The 19,442-nt window shown below is 47.1% G+C and overlaps 1 protein-coding gene across 1 annotated transcript in view; it reads right to left on the bottom strand.

Annotated features, from left to right (window-relative positions):
• The window catches only part of LOC128712158 (BMP-binding endothelial regulator protein), a 41,423-nt gene extending 39,857 nt beyond the window's left edge, over nt 1-1,566 (bottom strand). Inside the window, exon 1 of the mRNA XM_053807052.1 lies at nt 1,464-1,566. Coding sequence (XP_053663027.1) covers nt 1,464-1,566 — 103 coding nt within the window. The remainder of the gene's footprint in view (nt 1-1,463) is intronic.
• Between the last annotated feature and the right edge of the window lie 17,876 nt (nt 1,567-19,442).

Raw genomic sequence — 19,442 nt, forward strand, 5'->3', positions numbered from 1 at the left:
CGGCTACAACAAACGTCCACGGTCATTAAAAGTAACTACCATCGTCACCTACCATCAAAAACCCTACCCGTGAGGGGAGGTTTTTTTTGTTGTTATCAACAACGATTAACCAACTTTACAGCTGCTACGTGAACTCGGCATGGTGTTGAAACAACAGTAATTGTCGTTCCGAGCCGTACCGTCGCCGGTAGTTTGACGAGATGAGTCCCCACAGCTCATCAACAACTGCAGAGGAAATCGTTGGAATGCACGTACACGACCCGTCGCCTTGGGATGCACTGCGCGATAAGATGCTTTGGACATTGGATATAATTCTACTCGTTGTGGGTTTCTAGTGCGAATTCGTTGAATTTAGACAAAGTTAGCTCTCAGTATATTATTCCGAATTCTTTCATTAATGCTTCTATTTATTATTTAAAGTCCCTCAGAAATGTCCACATTGCAGGATGTGAGCCCACCTGAAGAACCTGAGGACTTCTCTTACGTGGCCAATGGCAACCGTAGTTCTCTCATTCGTCTCCTTTTGTCGTCTCCGGCACAGGTGTATTCCACGACAGCTGACGGTCGAAAATATGCCCATTACTCCCAAAACGCAAAAACAAACCACATTCTTCAAGCGCAACGATGCAACTTGTCCCGAACTCTCCGACAAGAATCTCATCCGGGACGAGTTTTTTTCTTCTTTCCACCCCACGGTTCGCACATGTCTTGACTTCTTTTCTTATGGCTCGCGATTGGGAGATTCACGCTGCAATCGTCTTGTCACCATAATAGAAAGGAGGCACATGCAATCGCCATACGAAACCTAACTGCACCCTGGCACGGGGTTTTGCGCGTTGTGCGAATGGCCGCTGGCAGCAGGATCCTGTTTGGGTGAGCGCTTGTTTTCGCTGCTCACGCCCTGCTCCGTGCGGACGCTGCAACGCACTCAAAGTTTATCGTTTAAAGGCTTATGTCGTTGCTGTTTTTTGTTTCCTTTCAGGACCCGGTTACGGGGACTGTCGACAACTGGCGCGAGTGTGCCGTGTGGCAACTCTGATGACGGGTTCAATTTCGATCCCCGAAATTCGTGCGCTTCCACAACCCCATCTTCCACCTCTCCCGGAAATACGGGCAAGAAGTTGTCACCGTACCCATCCACCATTTGCCGTGAGGCGGTCATTAGGGTTTTATTTATATATTCAGGCAACTTTTGTGTGTTGTTTTCTCGCTATTATCATTTACTTTCATGTATTGATGAACCGTTCGCTTAAATGTAAGTGAAAGGAATGCAACGCATGGTATGGAAACCTTCTTGCTGCTAGTATTCATTTCCGCTCCTTAGGCTACGCAACATGTTGCTGCTCAGGGAGAAATTATGGTCAGCTGAATGGTACAAGAAATTTAAACTATTGCTAAAAGGCGTGGTATAAAAAAGGCTTCCCAAAAGAATGATAAACAAAAAAAACTTACGAACAACTTACCCAAAGAAGCATTGGCTGTGGCTTGTCGCATCGAGATCGCGAGGATCACCAACGCGCCGAGCAGGATGCGGCTGCTCCGGGACGCGCCCTGTGAAGGATGCATGGTGTGGTGCGTTTGCCGTTTTTTGTTGGTTGAATTATTCGTTTGCGCTCGTTACACGGCTTGTGTGCCGTGTCACGCTGGAAATTAATGGCCCGTTGTTCCGTCGTCGCACACTGCACTGTAAGAGAAAAAAAAACAACACAACGAAATTAAAAACCAAAACGAATAATGATTAGTTCACCTTTCGTCTGGATGATGTTTCGGTTCTGGGTGCTTTTCATTAATTAGCGGAAGTGCCACACGAAACAGTTCAATCTATACTACACCCATCAACGGTCCACCCATCCTCTGCTTGTCCTTACCATCCACAAATTACCATCATCTCGACCCGAAACCCGAAAAAATCCAGAACAGGCCGAACATTAACCGCCCCGAAAAAAAAAAAAACAATTACATAAATCTGACTTTTCATCGCCGTCAATGAAGATTGAGCACGTTGGAGTGGCCAACGGCGTTTCGGCAGCATCAGAAGTACCATCGTGCGCAACCCCTTCATCGCCTGAGCCCCACTGGAAGCAGTGGAATTCAAAACAAACCCTTCAAAAACCCCTGCACTGAAGTGGCCAGAACTAACTCTGCGCAGGCCATCAGAGAATCCGTATGCCGGCTGGCGCGACAGCGGGTATTCCCTTTGCGGTGAGATTCACCGGATGTCAGCACACCGGCCCGGTGTCGAGTACCATTTTCGAGAGATTTTCGACGCAAATACTCTACCGCACGGAATGGGTTCTTGAAACGCTACGCTATCTTCCACAAAAAAAATCCACCCGCTCTGCGCCGTAGTGCTGTTGATACAGCAGATTTATCCAATGCTTTATTTCCGTTCCACGCTCACGCCTAATTGAGCGTCCCGGGCCTTTCGTTAGCTTCACGAACGGCTGCTGACTTATAGCGGACAGCTCGGATGATTAATAGGAAGATCGGCACCGGCAACATATCTCTCGAGTCGGGCAAACTCTTGAGTCGCACAGCTCGCTTGTGATAAGGGGCCCACGAAACACGTGATCTATTGACACATCAGTGTCAAGGCGGCGATAAAAAGAGGCTGAATGATATAAACCGTGCCGAAGCTCTGCCAATCTTATGCAACGGCATTGAAATGATCGCCCGCGGGTGATGTGATACATTACATGCTAAACCCTTCTAATTGAAATGTAACCCTACTTAGCCGATGGCGCGTTGCGCATTCTCGAAAGCTTCACCTGCCCAAAGAGGAAACACCTGTTACGTGCAGAAAACGACGGTCCCCTTCCATTGCGGCAGCATGGTAAAATCAATCAAACGTCTAGAAATCGCACTGGCCACAGATCAAGGGTAAGAGAATGCACAAAGATCATTTGATCGCTGAGTGATTTTTGCAGCAAAAAAAGATTGCAAAATGATTGTACTTCTCGTAAATTAGCTCGTAAACCAAGATAGTAAATGTAAGGTTTTTTTATAGGCGAAAATCACATTAAAAGATCGTCAATTCAAAAATTGTCACCACTTGTCGTTACATCCGATCCATGTAAGTAGCTGGTAGCTATTAGTAGCTAGTGCGTTGTTTTTCTTAATTGCTAATAACCGTACTTACACAATCCAAGCTCACATTACCAATCCGACCAATCATCCCTATCAGCACCCCTCGGTGGAGGTGACTTCTGCATTGCCGCATGTAGAATCATATGCATCTTACTAAGCACCCGCACGAAACACTACGAAAGACGTCGGTACACAGAAAGCAACGATTAGTAGCGTACCCACAACTTAACCTGATGTACGACGGTATACGACCCCGTATGGTGCCCCGACACAGGGCCTATGGGAAAAGAAATCTTGTTTCACTTGAAATTTATTACACCGATGTGTGATGAAGAAACTCCCACCACTGTTCCCTTCTCCGCTAAAGCGTTCTGACGATCTGCAGGCAAATCAAGTCGGCCAACCAACAATTCCACGTTCACACGTATCTCCACGGTGCGCTTCAGAACCCCCCCCCCCCCCCCCCCCCCCCCTCCCCTGGCAAACTATGCCCGCACCAGTGTTGGTTTCCCTCTGTCGACACATTCTTCCCAATGCCCACCAATGATGGCCAATAAATCGTAGATGATTAGAAGCTGGAGGTGCGTGGCAGGTTGGGAAAATCTAAGGCCTTGCGTCTAACCTTCCCCTACCGATCGATGCGGTGTTCCAATAATCAAATCAATTACCTATCGCAGGTTAAAACATACCGACCGTACGTGATCACGTGGTTGCTAGCGTAAAGACTACAAAGATCGGATAGCGAATGCCGCAATTCGCTGCCCAGAGACACCGACCAAAGTGTACAACCATGGACAGGTGATTCCCGGTCGGTAGCACATCGTGAAGCAGAAAAATGTAGCAAGATCGGCCAGAAGGGAAGAGTGTGTAAAAACCCGTAACTTTGCCCGAACAATTTCTTCGAAACAAAAGAAACGATCTCAATGGCCAAATTAAGTCTTGATTGCCCGGTACCGGCTCAATTTCTGCGCGCTGCTTCTTGCCCATTCCCGATCGGTCAAGCAACCCGGGAACAGCGCGTATAAAATGCTTCTCTAAACACGCACTAGCCATCCATCGCCTCGTAGCACAAACGGTAAGCGTGGGAGCCTACAGCACATTCAATCCCTGGACAGGAAACCATGTTCCGGGTTCGAGCGAGGACGTTAGCGGAGTTTCTCTACCATCGCTCCTCTTCGGGTTCTTCGTTCCCTTTTTCTGTACTTGCCCTCTCGCGCTCCGTTTGTCTTACTCTCACTCTGCGAATATTTGTGAAGTAATATTCTAACCATAGTAACTATCTCATCAAGCCGAGGCACACAAACCCGCGGGCGAGAGTGAGTGAGTGTGTAGATTAGATCGTTTAAAGACACGGACTTGTGTGCGCCTTCAACCAAAAGCAAACGGGCACTCTATACTACCACCACCGGGTCGGTGGGCACACCAAGAATTACGAGAGTGCGCGCGCATTTGTGCAAGAGTTTTGCCACAGGAGAGACCCCGTTCGCTGTACTAAAAGCGCATCGTAGACTAAACACCATTTCAGATAAGTGGCCCAACGGGCAATTACAAGCGAAAAATTGGCACGCGGGTCTCTCACTCTTCTCCAGGGATTGTCGTACAGGGGGGAACAACAAACGAGCGATGCTTGCACTATTTAAGGCTATTTAAGTATTTTGCAGGGAAGGCACGATCAACGCTGAGTGAGGCGACGGGCCGCGATCGTGCAGGAGGTTTGTGTGGATCGGTTAATGTCCTTTGTTAAATGTAGTGGGATTTGAAGCGCAAGTTCTGGTAGTTCTGGTAAATAGAACGTTTCAAAATCCATGATCTACGCCAAACGGATGTTGGGAACTCTGTGGAAGTTCTGTAAGTAACAAGCTTGTGATTCAATATTACCACACGACTGCCTTAGAATAGACTTCTGTTAGCACCTTCTTTGGGGTATGTGACAATCGTTTATTCACACTTCACTAGTGACTTGAGGAATTTTGCACATGTCAATGAGCTAAAAAGTCGAAAATGTGTGTTTTGGGAAGATGAAATTAAATTGTTTTTTATGTCTTCCTTTCGACTTTAGCTAATCTCAGCTATAATTAAGCCAATAAATTGTTTTTCCTCGTATTCTAACCACAATTCCTCAATTTATTGTCTAGACATGCGTGTAACATGTAACGATTCTTCCATTTTGCCACTACATTCACCGCTGGATTAGATTTCCTAATCCTTCCGAATAACAAATAACGATACCATCGATCCTAACAGCACTCCCAAAAAATACCCCACAAACAGCTGCCGTGGAAGAGAAAGCATCCCTAATGTGTGTTCGCCTTTTTGCCCCCGGAAAAGAATGTCTTACCACCGAAATTGGAATGCCGCCGTGTGCAACGAGCGGAAAACATATTACCAATAGTGGCCAGTAGTAACAATAAAAGTAACAATTAGCATTAAAATCTCAGCTTCAACCGATGCCGTCCCGAACCGTTGGTACATGCCGCGCACTCGAACACGGGTGCGGAGACCGTGGAGGGGTCGTTAATTAAGACATTAAATGCGAACGAGTGTGCATGCATAAATGTAGCTCGTCTCTGAAGCATCATCTTAATTGCCGTTTTGGTTTCGTATCCCGGTCGCTCACTGTCCAAACCTGGGCGGTGAGTTGGGCAAAACACCTCCCCCCCCCCAGAAACAGTCCGTGCTCGCGAGCTGAACTTCGGTGCTGCGAGAGTTGCTTTTTACTACACGCAATACCGAAGGCTTGGCGGTCTGAATCGGCCTGAACGCCCTGTGTTGCTTGGCATTCCCGGCTCGAGAGTCTCGCAGTCTGTCTTGTTTCGCGGGCAACGTCCACCGCCCACCCACCGTCCCCGGCTTCTGTGCCCATCGGTGCTCAACGCATTAGCGTTTTGATAAGTTTGTATGCCATAATTCCTACCACCGCCGTAGGCCTGTCACTCCGTTTGCTTCAACAAGCTTCCTGGCGGCAGCGTGCGGTGGGCATTGCCTTTTTTCCCATGACTGTTGATCGTACCGAGGCATCATCCATCCATCTGCTTCGAAAGGGCACAGCCTTCTTTTGACCACTTTGACGAAGTCATCGAACGGCACATTTATCTGCGTGCGTACATTTTTCACACACTTTTTGTGGAGATCTTCCTCTGTGGGAGGGAGCTGGAAGGAAATCTCGTCATTTCTTTACGATGTACAAATGTTTTGTTCTTTCCTGCACTTTTCTTGAAGGGGATTGTTTTAAGATTCTTTCCCGAGGGCGTACTTAATTTGACATCACTCGTTAGAACCATTTCTGGTCAATCATCAGAACGAATGACTTGCAGACAAAGCATCAGAGGTTGGAATGTAAGTAGTTTTTTCCAACTTTTTATTGCCTCTCTATCCGATACTGCTTCTTGATAGGTTTTCAATATTAGTACAAGCAATAAACAAACCAAATAACAAGCAAAAATGCTACAATTTTTGGTTAAAATATTCCTTTGGAAAAATTCTTCACTACTCTCCCGGACTTTAACCGCCACCACATAAAGCGAGTGTGTCGCATAGACATTAATGCTACTAAATCATTTACATCGATTATACGTCATCTCTGTTTAGCATAGCCGTCCAGCGGTGTATCTTACCGATTAGCAAACTGTTTTAAGTAGCTTCCCCTCAGGCGACCGATCAGCTTACATTAAAATTCAGATAAAACACGACCATTTGGTGACTGTGTGCAAAACCTTCCCCACGCCGAGCGCATGTTTTCGCATCGGTTTTACATCATGCTCGTGTCGTCCTGTATCGTAGATGAAACGATACCCAACGTTCCCCCAAAACGCAACCCGCGCCCAAACCCCGGCTTCCCGCGGGGGGTTTTGGTCTTGGCTATCAGGAAATATCAAATCGAATCATAACTTATGCCGGTTCACTTTTACGATACCACCGAATGAATAGCGCGCGCGCGTGAAATAAATATACGCGCGCATCGTCGCCGGGTTCGCGGGGTTTTTCTCTCGGAAGGCAAGGCAAGACCGTCCCAAATGGTCGTGTTGCCCCGTAAATCAGCGCTCGCTAGACCCGTTAGACACACGCCCAACTCCATGCCGCTCAGCCCTCCGCATCTTCGTAAGCGATATTTAACGAACCCGAAACCCTTTCCCCGGATTCTGCCTCGCGCTCGATAATCGGCGGATGATATTTAGCGTGCCATCTGTGCCATCGCTACTGCCGTACGCAGCACCGCGGACGCGTCGCGTCGTAAAAGGGTCGCGGCATCGAAATCCGTACCCCGTAACACAGACGACACGACGTCACTTGGCCGCTGAAGACGCAACGCAGAAGGATCATTCATCATCACGGTTGCGAACAGCGTCCGCTCGGTTCGGTCGGCAAAGCAAAACGCGACGAAACACCTGACCGTGCGAATCATCGCACCGTGCGGCTAGCGAAGACCATGTTCTACACCGTCGCGTATCCACCCGGCCCACCCGTACCCGCACGGTTCCGCGTTCGCGCAAACGCATGTGCGGCAGGAATTATGAGGAAGTAAATATTTATACACCTGTTAATTATTCCACGTCGCACCGAAGTGCCCCAACGGTTTACGGTCCTTCGCAACACGTTTCGTCGAGCGATAGGAATGGAGCTGGATGGAACCGACAGCAGCTAAGCTAGAAGCGGTAGACATTGCGTAGCCTCTCGAGGTCAGAACGCGAGTTCGGCCTGTTCCGAGCGTTCGGCCGTCGCAACGGGGTCACACCATTCAGCAACAGGGGTTTGTGTTGATGCAGCTTCCAATAGCTAAACACCACACCAAACGAGTTGGAAAAGTACTCTTCAAAACCTCCCGGACCTCCAACAAAAAAAAAACATTCACACACACACACACAGAACCATGAAGTATCTCGCACGAAAACTGAGCGGATGTGACGGATACTGCGTAGAGTACCAGTCAGGCACAAACTCAGAAGGTCAATGTTTATTTGGAGAACCTAGAAACGTGGGGATGCTCTGGCAGAAGCGCACCCGGCTTAGACCACCGATAGCATAACGTGGTACATGTGTTTAGAGTGGCGCGGCACAGGCGAACGGTTTGCTGCTGCTAATTCGCAACAACTGCGAGGGATCTCCCTCGGCAGGAGTTCGACCGGCGATGCGTTCTCCACCCAGCCAGTCATCCTGTCTAATTTGCTTGCGGTTAATTAGGTACCAAAAGAGTTGCCAACCGTTGCAGGGTGTCTTGGCCGTTGTTGAATGCTGCAAAGGCGGCAGACGAGATACATCCGTGTTTGAAGAGAATGTTCGTTTTTCGTAGTTGGGGATTTTTGTTTTGTTTTTTTTGGGGAGTTACCTTTCTTCGTGTCGTCAGTCGTTAAGTCGCCGAAACATGCACGCGTACGCTCTTCCGGTCGCGACGGGTTTCATGGGGCTCTGTCGACCATAAGCAGCCAAGCACTGTGCTGCGTCTGTACTTTAATGGATGGCATTGGTAATTCCAAATTATTGTGACTTGCTAGCTATAAATCTGGCAAAATTGTATTTTTTTTTCTTTGCCACGGATGGTCAAATGCTGACTTTTATCTACAGCGCCGTGTATTTGCTGGTACTGATATATTCTTGTTCGGGTCCCCAGACCGAAGGTACTGAAAACTTTCCACCATAATCGACCGACCGAGATGAATGGTGAAACTTTTGCGCCCATTTCTGTGGCCTCCCTGATAAACGACCAGTCTGCGATGGTTTTTTCCTCCCCAATGGTGGGGGGTCAATGAACGTGTGCATCACTGGCCACTGGCTCTAAGGACTGTGGTTCGGGACGAACCTCAAAAAATCCTATCAATATGTGTCACCGTTCGTTAATGGCGCACGATAGTTAAACAACTGCGACGATCTACGGCGACATCGACTAAAAGCACTCGGCAAACTACAAACACCAAAAAAAAAAGAACCAACCTGCTACCGAAAGAAAATGCTCATAAATTGCTTTCAGCATGCATTTTGCCCGTTCCATAAATTACGGTTCTGGCTGTAAAACATTCCACAGCATTGCCGGCCAGCGCCGCCAGTACAAAGTAACCAGCAGCACCACCACCCCAAAGCTCGTAAATTGAAACGTACGAACGTTAAAAAAAGAGCCTCCCTCCAGCGGTTGTGGGACGTGAGGGGGGAGGAGGGGAGAGCTTTTTTACACGCTTTGTACCACTATCTTTACATTATTTATAGCGCACCAATAGTGAAAAAAAAGAAGCAGTTCGAGACCACCTCCAATGGAGGTATTGCACATTGTAGTTGACTTTTTTCTTGCTGTTGCTGGTGTGATCGATGGCCACGAACAGTGTCTTACGGGGACATTAGTAACAATGCTACACTTTGTTGGGCTGTAAGTGGTGACCAAGGTGTACATAGATCATCTACTTTGCAGGCCTCCGGCGCTGTGCACGCCGGTGGTCAAGGTGCTTGCGATGGATAGGGAATTCAATACGGTCTGTTACCATAGCTGCCGACCATCTATCAAATTCGATCCCCTCGCCGTGCATTTGTAGAGTTTCACCACAGACCACCGCCGTGTGGCCGGCTACCGGAGCGCGGTTTAAGATATCCTTATCATCTGGGGAACCGTGTTGCTACCGGTGTTGCCAATATCCAATCGCGGTCGTATCGCGCGTTTCTCGAAAACCACAAAACCATGATGTGGCTAATATGACCAATCAACCAGTGAAAAGCATACCCATCAGTTTGCTAAACATTCCGATGCGGGGGGCCGTCTGTCGGGATGTTCAAGAACCGCCGTATCATCTGGCCACTAATTACAAAGTAACAGACCGGATCGCGACTATCATGCACGACCAAGTAATCCAAGTGGATGCTGCCAAACGGCACCATTACAATAGCCACTCATCTTCCGCACCCGAGCGGTGGGTCCATTAACCGTAGCCGGAGGTCAAACACTGAGCATTTCACCGTAGCTACCGAAACCGGCAGTGACCTTTGCGCGCACTGCCGTTTGGCGGGTGAAGGGTGCGGGTGCCAGTTGGGACCGAAACCCCACCCCATCTATTTGACCAGCCTTGTTTATTTTAGTTGCCCTGCCTAATGGTATCAGATTAACACCTTCAGGGCAAGAAATCGCCCCCTAAAAAACACATTGTGTATCCGCAACAAAGTCTTGCATCGTGCACCGCTCATTTTCTCGCTTCATCGCACCATTTTTGTTTTTCCATCCCCCCCCCCCCCCCCCCCCCCCCCCTCCCCTCTTGGTGTCCAACACACCAAAGGTAATTGTGCTTTTTTTTCTCTTGCTTTACCTACCTCTACCTCATTAGATCTTACCAATACGGGTTATCGTGCCTGGATACGTGTGTCGGGCCAGTGTTGCAACAGTTGGAAGTCAATGTACAATGGGAGTTCGGGAAGGGCGCGGGGGGGGGGGGGGGGGGGGGGGGGGGGCGCGAATTCAATTTTGCCCGTTTGCCCATCTGCATAGTGTAAATGTTTAGATAAATGGAAATTATCTAATGCTAGAACTGTTCGTGCCGGTGTGTGGATCAATGTGTGTACATTTCGCGATTTGCCGTACGGCCAACAGTAACGTTCGTTTGTTGGTTTTGGGATGAGTTTGTACTTTTGCTTTCTTTCTGCGATCGCATCAGCAGATAGCTGGTCGGAGTATGGAGCAGTGTTTCATGCTGAAAGATAAGCACACTGTTGGAATGCTAGTTCCTATGAAATATTACTCGATTTTGGGTAATGTTTTTGGGAAGATGTTCAGATGATAAACACCACGAACAGGTTTGTGTGTGACGCTCACTAGCGTTTGAAAAAAAAGATGTCTTATCTCGTATCCATATTCATTACGTTGTGACGTTTAATTTGCAATATAGTTGAACTACATCCCACACGAAACAAAGGAAAACTCCCAGCCCAAAATTGTGAGACACCGATGTACGATTTTCCCATCACTACACTGGTTGCACGATCAACGATCAACCTCCAAAGAATCGTTCAGGATTTTCCGCGAATTGTGTTTCGTAGCGAACGTATTACCCGTCCACTGAAATGTGCCTTTGTGTTGCTGTGGGTGCAATTTTCCGCAGCATAGCCAAACTATCCCACTACCAGGAATTAGATGTAGTTTCCTCCGAAACGGAGTTAAAATAACACCGCACGCTATCCTTGTTCCGTGAAAACAAAAAACCCGACGGCTGTCTGCCCTTTTACGAAACATGCCACCGGTGCGTTACCGTCGTAGTGCGGAACTTTCTCACGTGTAAACAGCATCACCGGTATACCCCCATTACGCGCCATGCTTTGCTACGCACCACGGGGTGTCCCAATATGGAGACGCCCCGAACCATCGCCACCGGGGACCGGGGTATCCGGGCGGAACTTTTGTAAATCACTTCTAATTGCTTGTTTACACCATTAAATTAGTAGTGCATTAGGGCAGTCCACCAGTGCACCGGGTCGATGAGCAAGTTGGGAATGGATTATTCACACAGGGAAAATGCGGTCCGTGTTGCACTCGAACTGCTACGCCTGAGTGTCTCTCACCCGGGTGCCTAGGTGTTTTCTTACCCGCACAACGCACCGAATGCAATTTGTACGCCTTACCGCAATGACTTTTTCGTGCGGTGAAATAATCACCCTTGATAAAACGCAATAGCAAACGGGCACGTGGTGCACCATGCGTCCCTTTCAGTGTATACGTACAGCAAGTGGAACAGGTGAGGAAAGATAGGGAGAGAAAAGAAAAAAAATTATAGTCCGCATACGTTACACCGCAGTTGTTGAGGAAAATTTATCGAGTAAATAAACCGAAAACACACACAAAAAAAAATACGATCCACAAGATGTGTTTCCCATCAGCACTTGTAACGGTCGAAAGTGAGATCAACTACTTTCGGTACGGTGGACCACTCGCTTCTTGGCGACGCTGGCGCGGCGGTCTGTCCGGCGGGCAGAGTTGCAAGGTGCACCTGAATGGGGTTGTCTGCTGCCCCGATATGCAACCCGTTCCATCACAAGGAAGGGTTTACACAGTTGATTTCAATCTCCACACACAACTTTGATCGTTTGCTCTCGTTCACTTTTATCACATCCAGCTGGTCGGGCCAACATCTAGCCGTATCTGTGCGGACACAGCAAGCTACAGCAAGCTACGAGATGGCAATTGATCAATCGACGATTTACGGGTGGTTGATCGTAAAGGGAGATCAGAGAAAAAAAGGGCGCTCTGTCCCGGATTCGCTTGCGTCCCGTCCCGGAGCCCGGTGCCAAGCAGTGATCGAACAAATTTCTCACAACACCCGCTCTGCAGCATCCCGTGCAACGGCTGCAACTGGGAAGTGATCGTCGAGGCTGGTCCGATCGTTGTATCAATTTACCATTTCGATCGCTTGAGGCTTCGTACTTCAGACACTCGCTCACAAACAGACACATGCACAGTTTTGCCTCGAACTCTCCTTGAACAGTCAATCCATGGTGCGCCGCAAGTTCACTTCAAATGAAGCGAATTCCCAAGTGGATGGTGAAGTAGATAAAATATTTAACGCTTTAACGTTATGTAAAAGGCACATGATTGCATTTGTCTGAGCATTTTTTTTAATGCAGCTTTTTAACGATACTCAAACTATTTGTCGTCAATTTCGTGTGTCTGAGCTGTCGTAAAGTGGCATAATCTTAAGTTATGGACCATAAAAAAAATACATACAAAAGGTAAGTCTACCAATCAAATGAGCCCATAAACAGTGACCGCCATCATGTAACCAACCAACACTTACAGCCTCAACTCAACAACTCAATCACGAATCGCAAAACGGTCTAACGTCCATGATTTGGAGATCGCTCGCTTCAACCTACCGGGTTGCTGTACGGGCAGAACGGGGAGATCTCCACCCGACCAGCGATAACACTTCGGCGCAAAACGGCGGCATCGGCGTCTCACTTCAAACGCAATTAGTGTTATTTATTTTCTCTAGATCAGTTACTAATTTATCCTTCCCGAGCATCCCGTGTCCAAAACCAGACCGAGCCGTAACACCGGCGCATCGTCTACGCGTCCCAGTTCGTCGCATCCATCGTCATCGTTGACGCCAGCCGTTGTTGCACCGCTTGGCTCCGAGGTGAGATCCCCCGAATAACCCTACCCTGCATTGTGGGGTCGGATTGTTTACGATTCTTTGGAGAAGCGACGTCTAAACTGTGGCCACGTTGAACCATTCCATCTGATGTATTTCTTGCTCACCAACTATACGCATACTATACGTACGCGAGCGAAGACGCTGTTCTGATCAAGGTCACCAGATCGAACACAAGTTATCCGAGATCGTACTGCACTCGGTTACGATATCGTTGTACGCTGCCCAGCCACCCGTTTGTATAAACGTTTCTTTAACTTCAAATTTATGCTCTACACAATGAAACGAACCACTTACTTACTGCCCAGATTTTGACGTATGAACTCAAACACACCTCTCAAATCCATGCTCGCAAAGGGGATTTACTGCTTATTTAGTATCTCATCACCACTGTCGGAAGATTGAGCCGGTTCATAAATTTCTACTCGACTCCATCCGACTGGGGTTTCCAGCTTTGGGTTATGGTTTGAAATAAAAAACAAAACCATAATTGCCATTAAGTGTGGAAAAATTTATTACCTACCGAAGAGCAACGTCTTCCTTATTGACCGATTAACGATACATTCCATGCTGCTCTTGCTTCTTGGGAGTAGATTTTATTCGTTATTTTACACTGGGAACATTTAATAATTCCAATCAGGAAGTTTCTTCATGATGCTTGTATATAATTCGTAGTATATGACATAAAGGGATATAAAAATATACAAAGAGATAGTTTCCAAAAAAATACAAAATCATTTGATATTGGAGTTAAAGAGATGGATTTTTTGTATGTTTTTGAAGACGTTTAATTATTTATTAGATATGCACACAAACCGGACCAGTTTCATTACAATATGACGAAATCTGATTTCCGGATAAGCTAATGGGAATTGAATTCGGCATGATCGAAGTTCCAACAACAGTAGATCAGCGCTATACCAGACTTATGTAATCGTCCACAAACCTCATAAGTCTGATATTAGGTCCTCAAGACCTTATATTTAGTCTAGATATAGAGCTGATGCAATCGACCAGAACTCTCTATTCACATTTCCAATATCAAATGAAGAAATCCTCAAAAGACACCAAAAGACAATCAAAAAAACAAAACCGAAATTCTCATATCGTGACGATGAGTTGATGGTTTCTTACATTAAATCAACATGAGCTCCACCGAACGTTAATTGATTGTACATTTGATCGTGATCTTCGAGTTCTTTGCATTTTTCCATTCAACAAAGGTTGAAAGCTTCTTGATGAGAACTTGAAATACAATAGTACTCCGACCAGTAACTACCGCACTATTAGCAACCCGATCACGTACGGGCACAGATCTAGCGCCGATCGGTTTTGGGCACGTTTTCGGCATCGATGAGCGTTGGGCGTTGTGTGGTCAGGTGACAAATATCAACCAGCACACCGGGGAACAATGAAGCTATAAAAATTCAAACGATCTCCACCGCACGAAACCGTCGCCTTGCAGCAGTGACAGTTGTGACGTAACCGGTCGATCGATCACCGTGGGACACCCGTTTAACCATCGCTTGATTTGGGCGTACATGCGTTCGCAATTTCACTTCTGGTAATCGCGCTAAACCACTGGATTTGCGCCCCAGACCGCGTTCCTGATTAATGAGTGTTATTTACAGTGTCTGTTCTTCTGGTTCTATCTCCCTTCGTCGTCCCACAGTTTCTCTCACATTCGCAATGGCCCGATTGTTATTTCCGGAGAAGGATCTTTCCCTCTTTCTACCATCGCTTGCTATCATCTTACCGGGCGGGAATTCTTTCAAGTACGCTATGTGATGTTATATTTTGCATTCGTAATTTGTTTGCCAAGAGTATTGATGTTGTGTTGATCTTTTTTCCAACATTGCTGTGATTAACCTTTCACCCTGTAATCCTCCGACAAAAGAGGCACCTACAGAGTTCCAATTACAACTCTCGAGTGTTCTGGCTCTACCCGTTGCCAGGCAAGCAATAACCTACAGCGAGGCGGAACCTGGTGCCCAATCAGCTGTGCTAATCGGTGACGGGCGCATGGATGCAATTATGTTCCCGGCGCGTAACGTGCATGGGGAACATGGGGACACTGAGACAGCACCAACAGCAGTCTCTTGTGCGTGCGCGATCCGGTGACATTTGCTGCGGTGTGGTGTAATTTGTCACCGGCCAGACCGATCAAGTTTACGGATGTGAACATCCGAACGGGCCGTTGAAAAGTGCACCGATCAGCTGGAGTTGAGGAAAGAAATCGGAACTAGCACACGAGGACGCCCAATCTGAGGTGACAATCGAACTGGCAAACATTGACGTTCTTCGTACCGTTTAGAACTAAGTTTCATAAAATGTTAGATGCAGAACAATCTTGTGTGAGCACTTCCCAAAGAAGACTGGGTCGTATAGGTAATAGGTTCTAGTCCCAAATTGAGAGGTACTTACGAACTACGGAAAGGATTTTACGTCACCGCTACGATTCCAAGCCAACATGTTTTCTGCGTCTTCTTATTACCCCATTGACAAAAACTTTAGTTGGCGCAATTATTCGCGCATGCAAAACCGGACAAGATGGTGTGCGTGGCTCGCGTCCAGGGTCGATCCGATGCAAAGTCCGTAATTTGAGACCAGCGAGTGGATAGAGTTTCCTGTAGCGAACTGAATTCTTGATTCCATGTTGTTATTGGTCTTGAGCGCCACCAATTTTGGGACCTGGGGGATTCCTCAACCTCAGCATTAATGGCTCGTGTTGCAAAAGAAAATTGATGACTTACGGTGTTTACAACCGGAACTGATGGACGCTGCTCGTACCCACGTCACAAAGCTGGCGTGAAGAAAAAAGCGCCCATGATCGCTGGTTGGAATGGTAATTCAAGCATACAGAGACATCCTCCAGAAAATTCTGCTGACGAGCAGTTGCATGCTGGGTGAACCTGATTTAGGCACCATCATCTAGCAGTTAGGATACCAATCATGAAACCAAGATGTAGGAATACGACTAACTACTTGCAAAACCAAGCTAAACGAGCTCTCAGATATAGCTCTCAAATTGGTTATATCTCGACAAACCTTGTCCTGGTGAATTGCTCCAAAAATAGAACTTTTTTCCCAGAAATTTGCCAAACTCCCCCAGTACGGCAACGTCCAGAAAGGAAAATAAGTACGAAAGCTAACGTGCGCCCGCTATCTAATAGCTTCCCAAGGAGAGGCCCTCGCGGGATATCAATTGTGGTGCAATCTTGCTGTATCATCATTTGGTGCTGGATGTTCGTCGTTAGACATTTTTCTACCCATCCTTTGCACAGTTCTCTATCATCGTCCTTAATCTAGTCGTACGTCATAGCAGGGGAATAGTGGTAGCACCATTAAAATCTTTAGAAGTTAGACGACGCGGCGACTTCTCTTGAAACAATTTCGCTTCGCTTTCGCCGTTCAATCCACTCGTCCCATTAAACAAATGCCCCGGGCGTGTATTGTAGTAAGAAATGTGCAACTTTGCTCGAGAGAATTAAGAAAAGAAAAAAGATGCTGTACATAAATAAACCAAGACACAATAATAACAAACACCAACCAACACGGCACAAAAACCGACACCGAAAAGAAAAAAAAGCCTTCACCTCCGTCAAACCTTCTCCAGATGTACCATCCGGCCAGAACAGACGGTGCCGATGGTCCAGACAGTTGTTTAAACTTTAGCGTGGCTTTAAATTCCTTTCCAATTTTTAGCCGGCCGCGGAGGTTAAGCTTCGTCCGTTAACGTGACATCATTTGTGGCGGGTTGGCGGGTGCTTAACCGCGTAACGCTGGCGGCAGACGATTTCGGCTTAGATTTCCTAATCCACCCGGGGCTTCTCACCCGCTGCCTACCGTTCGGGTGGAGCGTCCAGATCCGGATCCGTCCGACTGTCAAAACAAAGCTTCAACCTCAATTCCGCCGCTCGCGCGCATTTTTTTTTCTGTCCTTGCTTGTATTGCTTGCTTGTTTTGCTTTGTGACGCTACTACAAAATCGGCGAAGATGAAACCACCAGCCGTGGTAGAAGTTCTCCATCTGGATTCATCGGGACTCACGTTTGGCGCCAGGCGCCAACTCAACTTGCGTGACAGCTTTTAAGTGCCGATGCTGGCCCCAGGGGAGGGCAGCGCTCCAGTCCTCCGTTGTTGGGGGAGTTGGGTGACAGTTCCCACTGCCCTCGGCGTGCTAATAAGGGGTTATATAAATGCCCCCAACGCTATCGGTTTGTGCGGGGATATCCTCTTTCATGATTGTTTGCTTCCAGCGACACCACGATCGGACAGTTTTCACAGCACACATTTTTACCAATTCTCAGACATTGAACAAACAACAGCAACAACAAGAAGAAAAAAAAACGGTTTAGCTCAAACCGTTTACAATCTTGCAGAGATCCATAACGCGAAGCGACAGATTAGTTTGAACAGATGCATACAAACTCAGCTGATCCACGTACCTCGTCGAATCATCGGCAATGACAATCGAATCAATTCGATTAAATAAACAACACGTAGAAGCAGAACAAAACACAAAGCACCAGTTCCAGCTCCAAGATGATGAGTAGAGGCTTACAGTAAAGCCCGGCCCGTCCAGTACAACCGTTTGCAAGACGGGGGAGGTAACACACACTCATCCGCTACAATACGAGCTGCGATGAAAATCAAAGTACACAAAACGCACGGTGACACATGAGTAAATAAACAAACAAAACCAGCGAGCGACCGAAGCAGACGCGCGTGCAATGTCGGTGCGGATGATGTGGATACGATTAGGAGGTGCTAACAGAAACCAGGAGCATAACCCGGTGTGTCCCCGGCGCAATTCACCCGCGCCCCTTTCGTTAATGGTTATGGTGAATCAATTCGATTGAACGCCAGTCAACCAGACTGGTCCAACGGCCGCTAGGCAGTGCAGCCTGCCGGGGCAAATCTTAGGGACCTGCCGTGAACTGATTTCACTCCGGAATCGAGATGGCGCTAATTAACAATGAAATAGTTTCAATTAATGGACCAGCGAGAAACAGGGCCGCGACGAATCACGAACGGTCGTCCTTGGGTCAGATCGTGAACCGAACCGACACAAACGGCGATGTGTGCGAGCGAACCGTTCCGGTGGTTACTTATACTTGCCGTTTTGGTTAGTGATATGGTAAATCATCATTAACTGACCCATTGCGTAAAGTGGTACGACTCTTTTGTGGCGTTTGAAGGAAGGTATAAAGTTCATACGTTGGTTGTGCAGAACTTTTCCAAGAGGCAAATAATGAAGAGCGGGGTATTCTGGACAAAATACCTTCGTGCTTATATTGGCTAGCCATTATAAAATATAGTTGAACTAAGTTTTCTTTGATTTATCGTTAAAACTCATAACGGAGAACTTCAAGCGGGTCCCACCACATTTTTTTTGTAGCAAATATATAATTTTTATCAAAATCGAATCTTTTTTGCATGCATTCTTCCCAATTATGCAAGAGCTCGATACATTTGCTATCTTTTGATAATTTTTTTTTGTACCTAATAAAAGTCCAAAAAAATACCTCTCTCTCTCAAAAAACATGATCCCAAATTCTAGGAACATCATTTAACAAACAACGAACCAACATGAATAAACATGTTTCCCTTAATACCACCATATCCAGTGCAGGGAACGGGGCATTAAGATGGTATAGCAACGCCAAGAAAAACAGCCTGTCGAAAACTAAAATCCTCCTTCACAGTCGCCGCCCCTGGCCGCGCAGCATCCAACCCCTTTTCAACCCGTTTGACGAAACCTCCGCTCACGCTGGTCACTTTACTAATTTGATTAGAACGTCTTTGTACGCACAGGGCGTAGCTGCTGCCGTGCTCATCGCCGAAATTGACCGGTTTGCAGCGTGTCCCGGCTCCACTTAGCAACTCGTGGCACGTTTTTCACGTTCACGCCACCAAAGCTGACAACCCATCCAAGCCCCACGCGTCACACCGCAACCATCCCGTCGGACATCGCACTTGGGGGTTTCGCCATGGCCACACGGTCCCCTATGAATTCCCGGTCGGCATTTCTATTTAATCCTTTGCTCTATTTGTTGAATAACACATAAGATCTCGCTGGGACATTTTAACCGTTTCATTTCGTTCGCTGCTTGCAAGATAAAATTGCTCGGGCCAGGCCGCGATTTCATGTTTTTTTTTGTTTTGCTACGGAGTGATTGGGATTAATAATTCGTGCTTCAATGATAAACATTACATAACTAATTGTGTTAATCTCTGCTTTGTA

The sequence above is a fragment of the Anopheles marshallii genome, chromosome 3, assembly GCF_943734725.1.
Source record: "Anopheles marshallii chromosome 3, idAnoMarsDA_429_01, whole genome shotgun sequence".
NCBI lineage: Eukaryota > Metazoa > Arthropoda > Insecta > Diptera > Culicidae > Anopheles > Anopheles marshallii.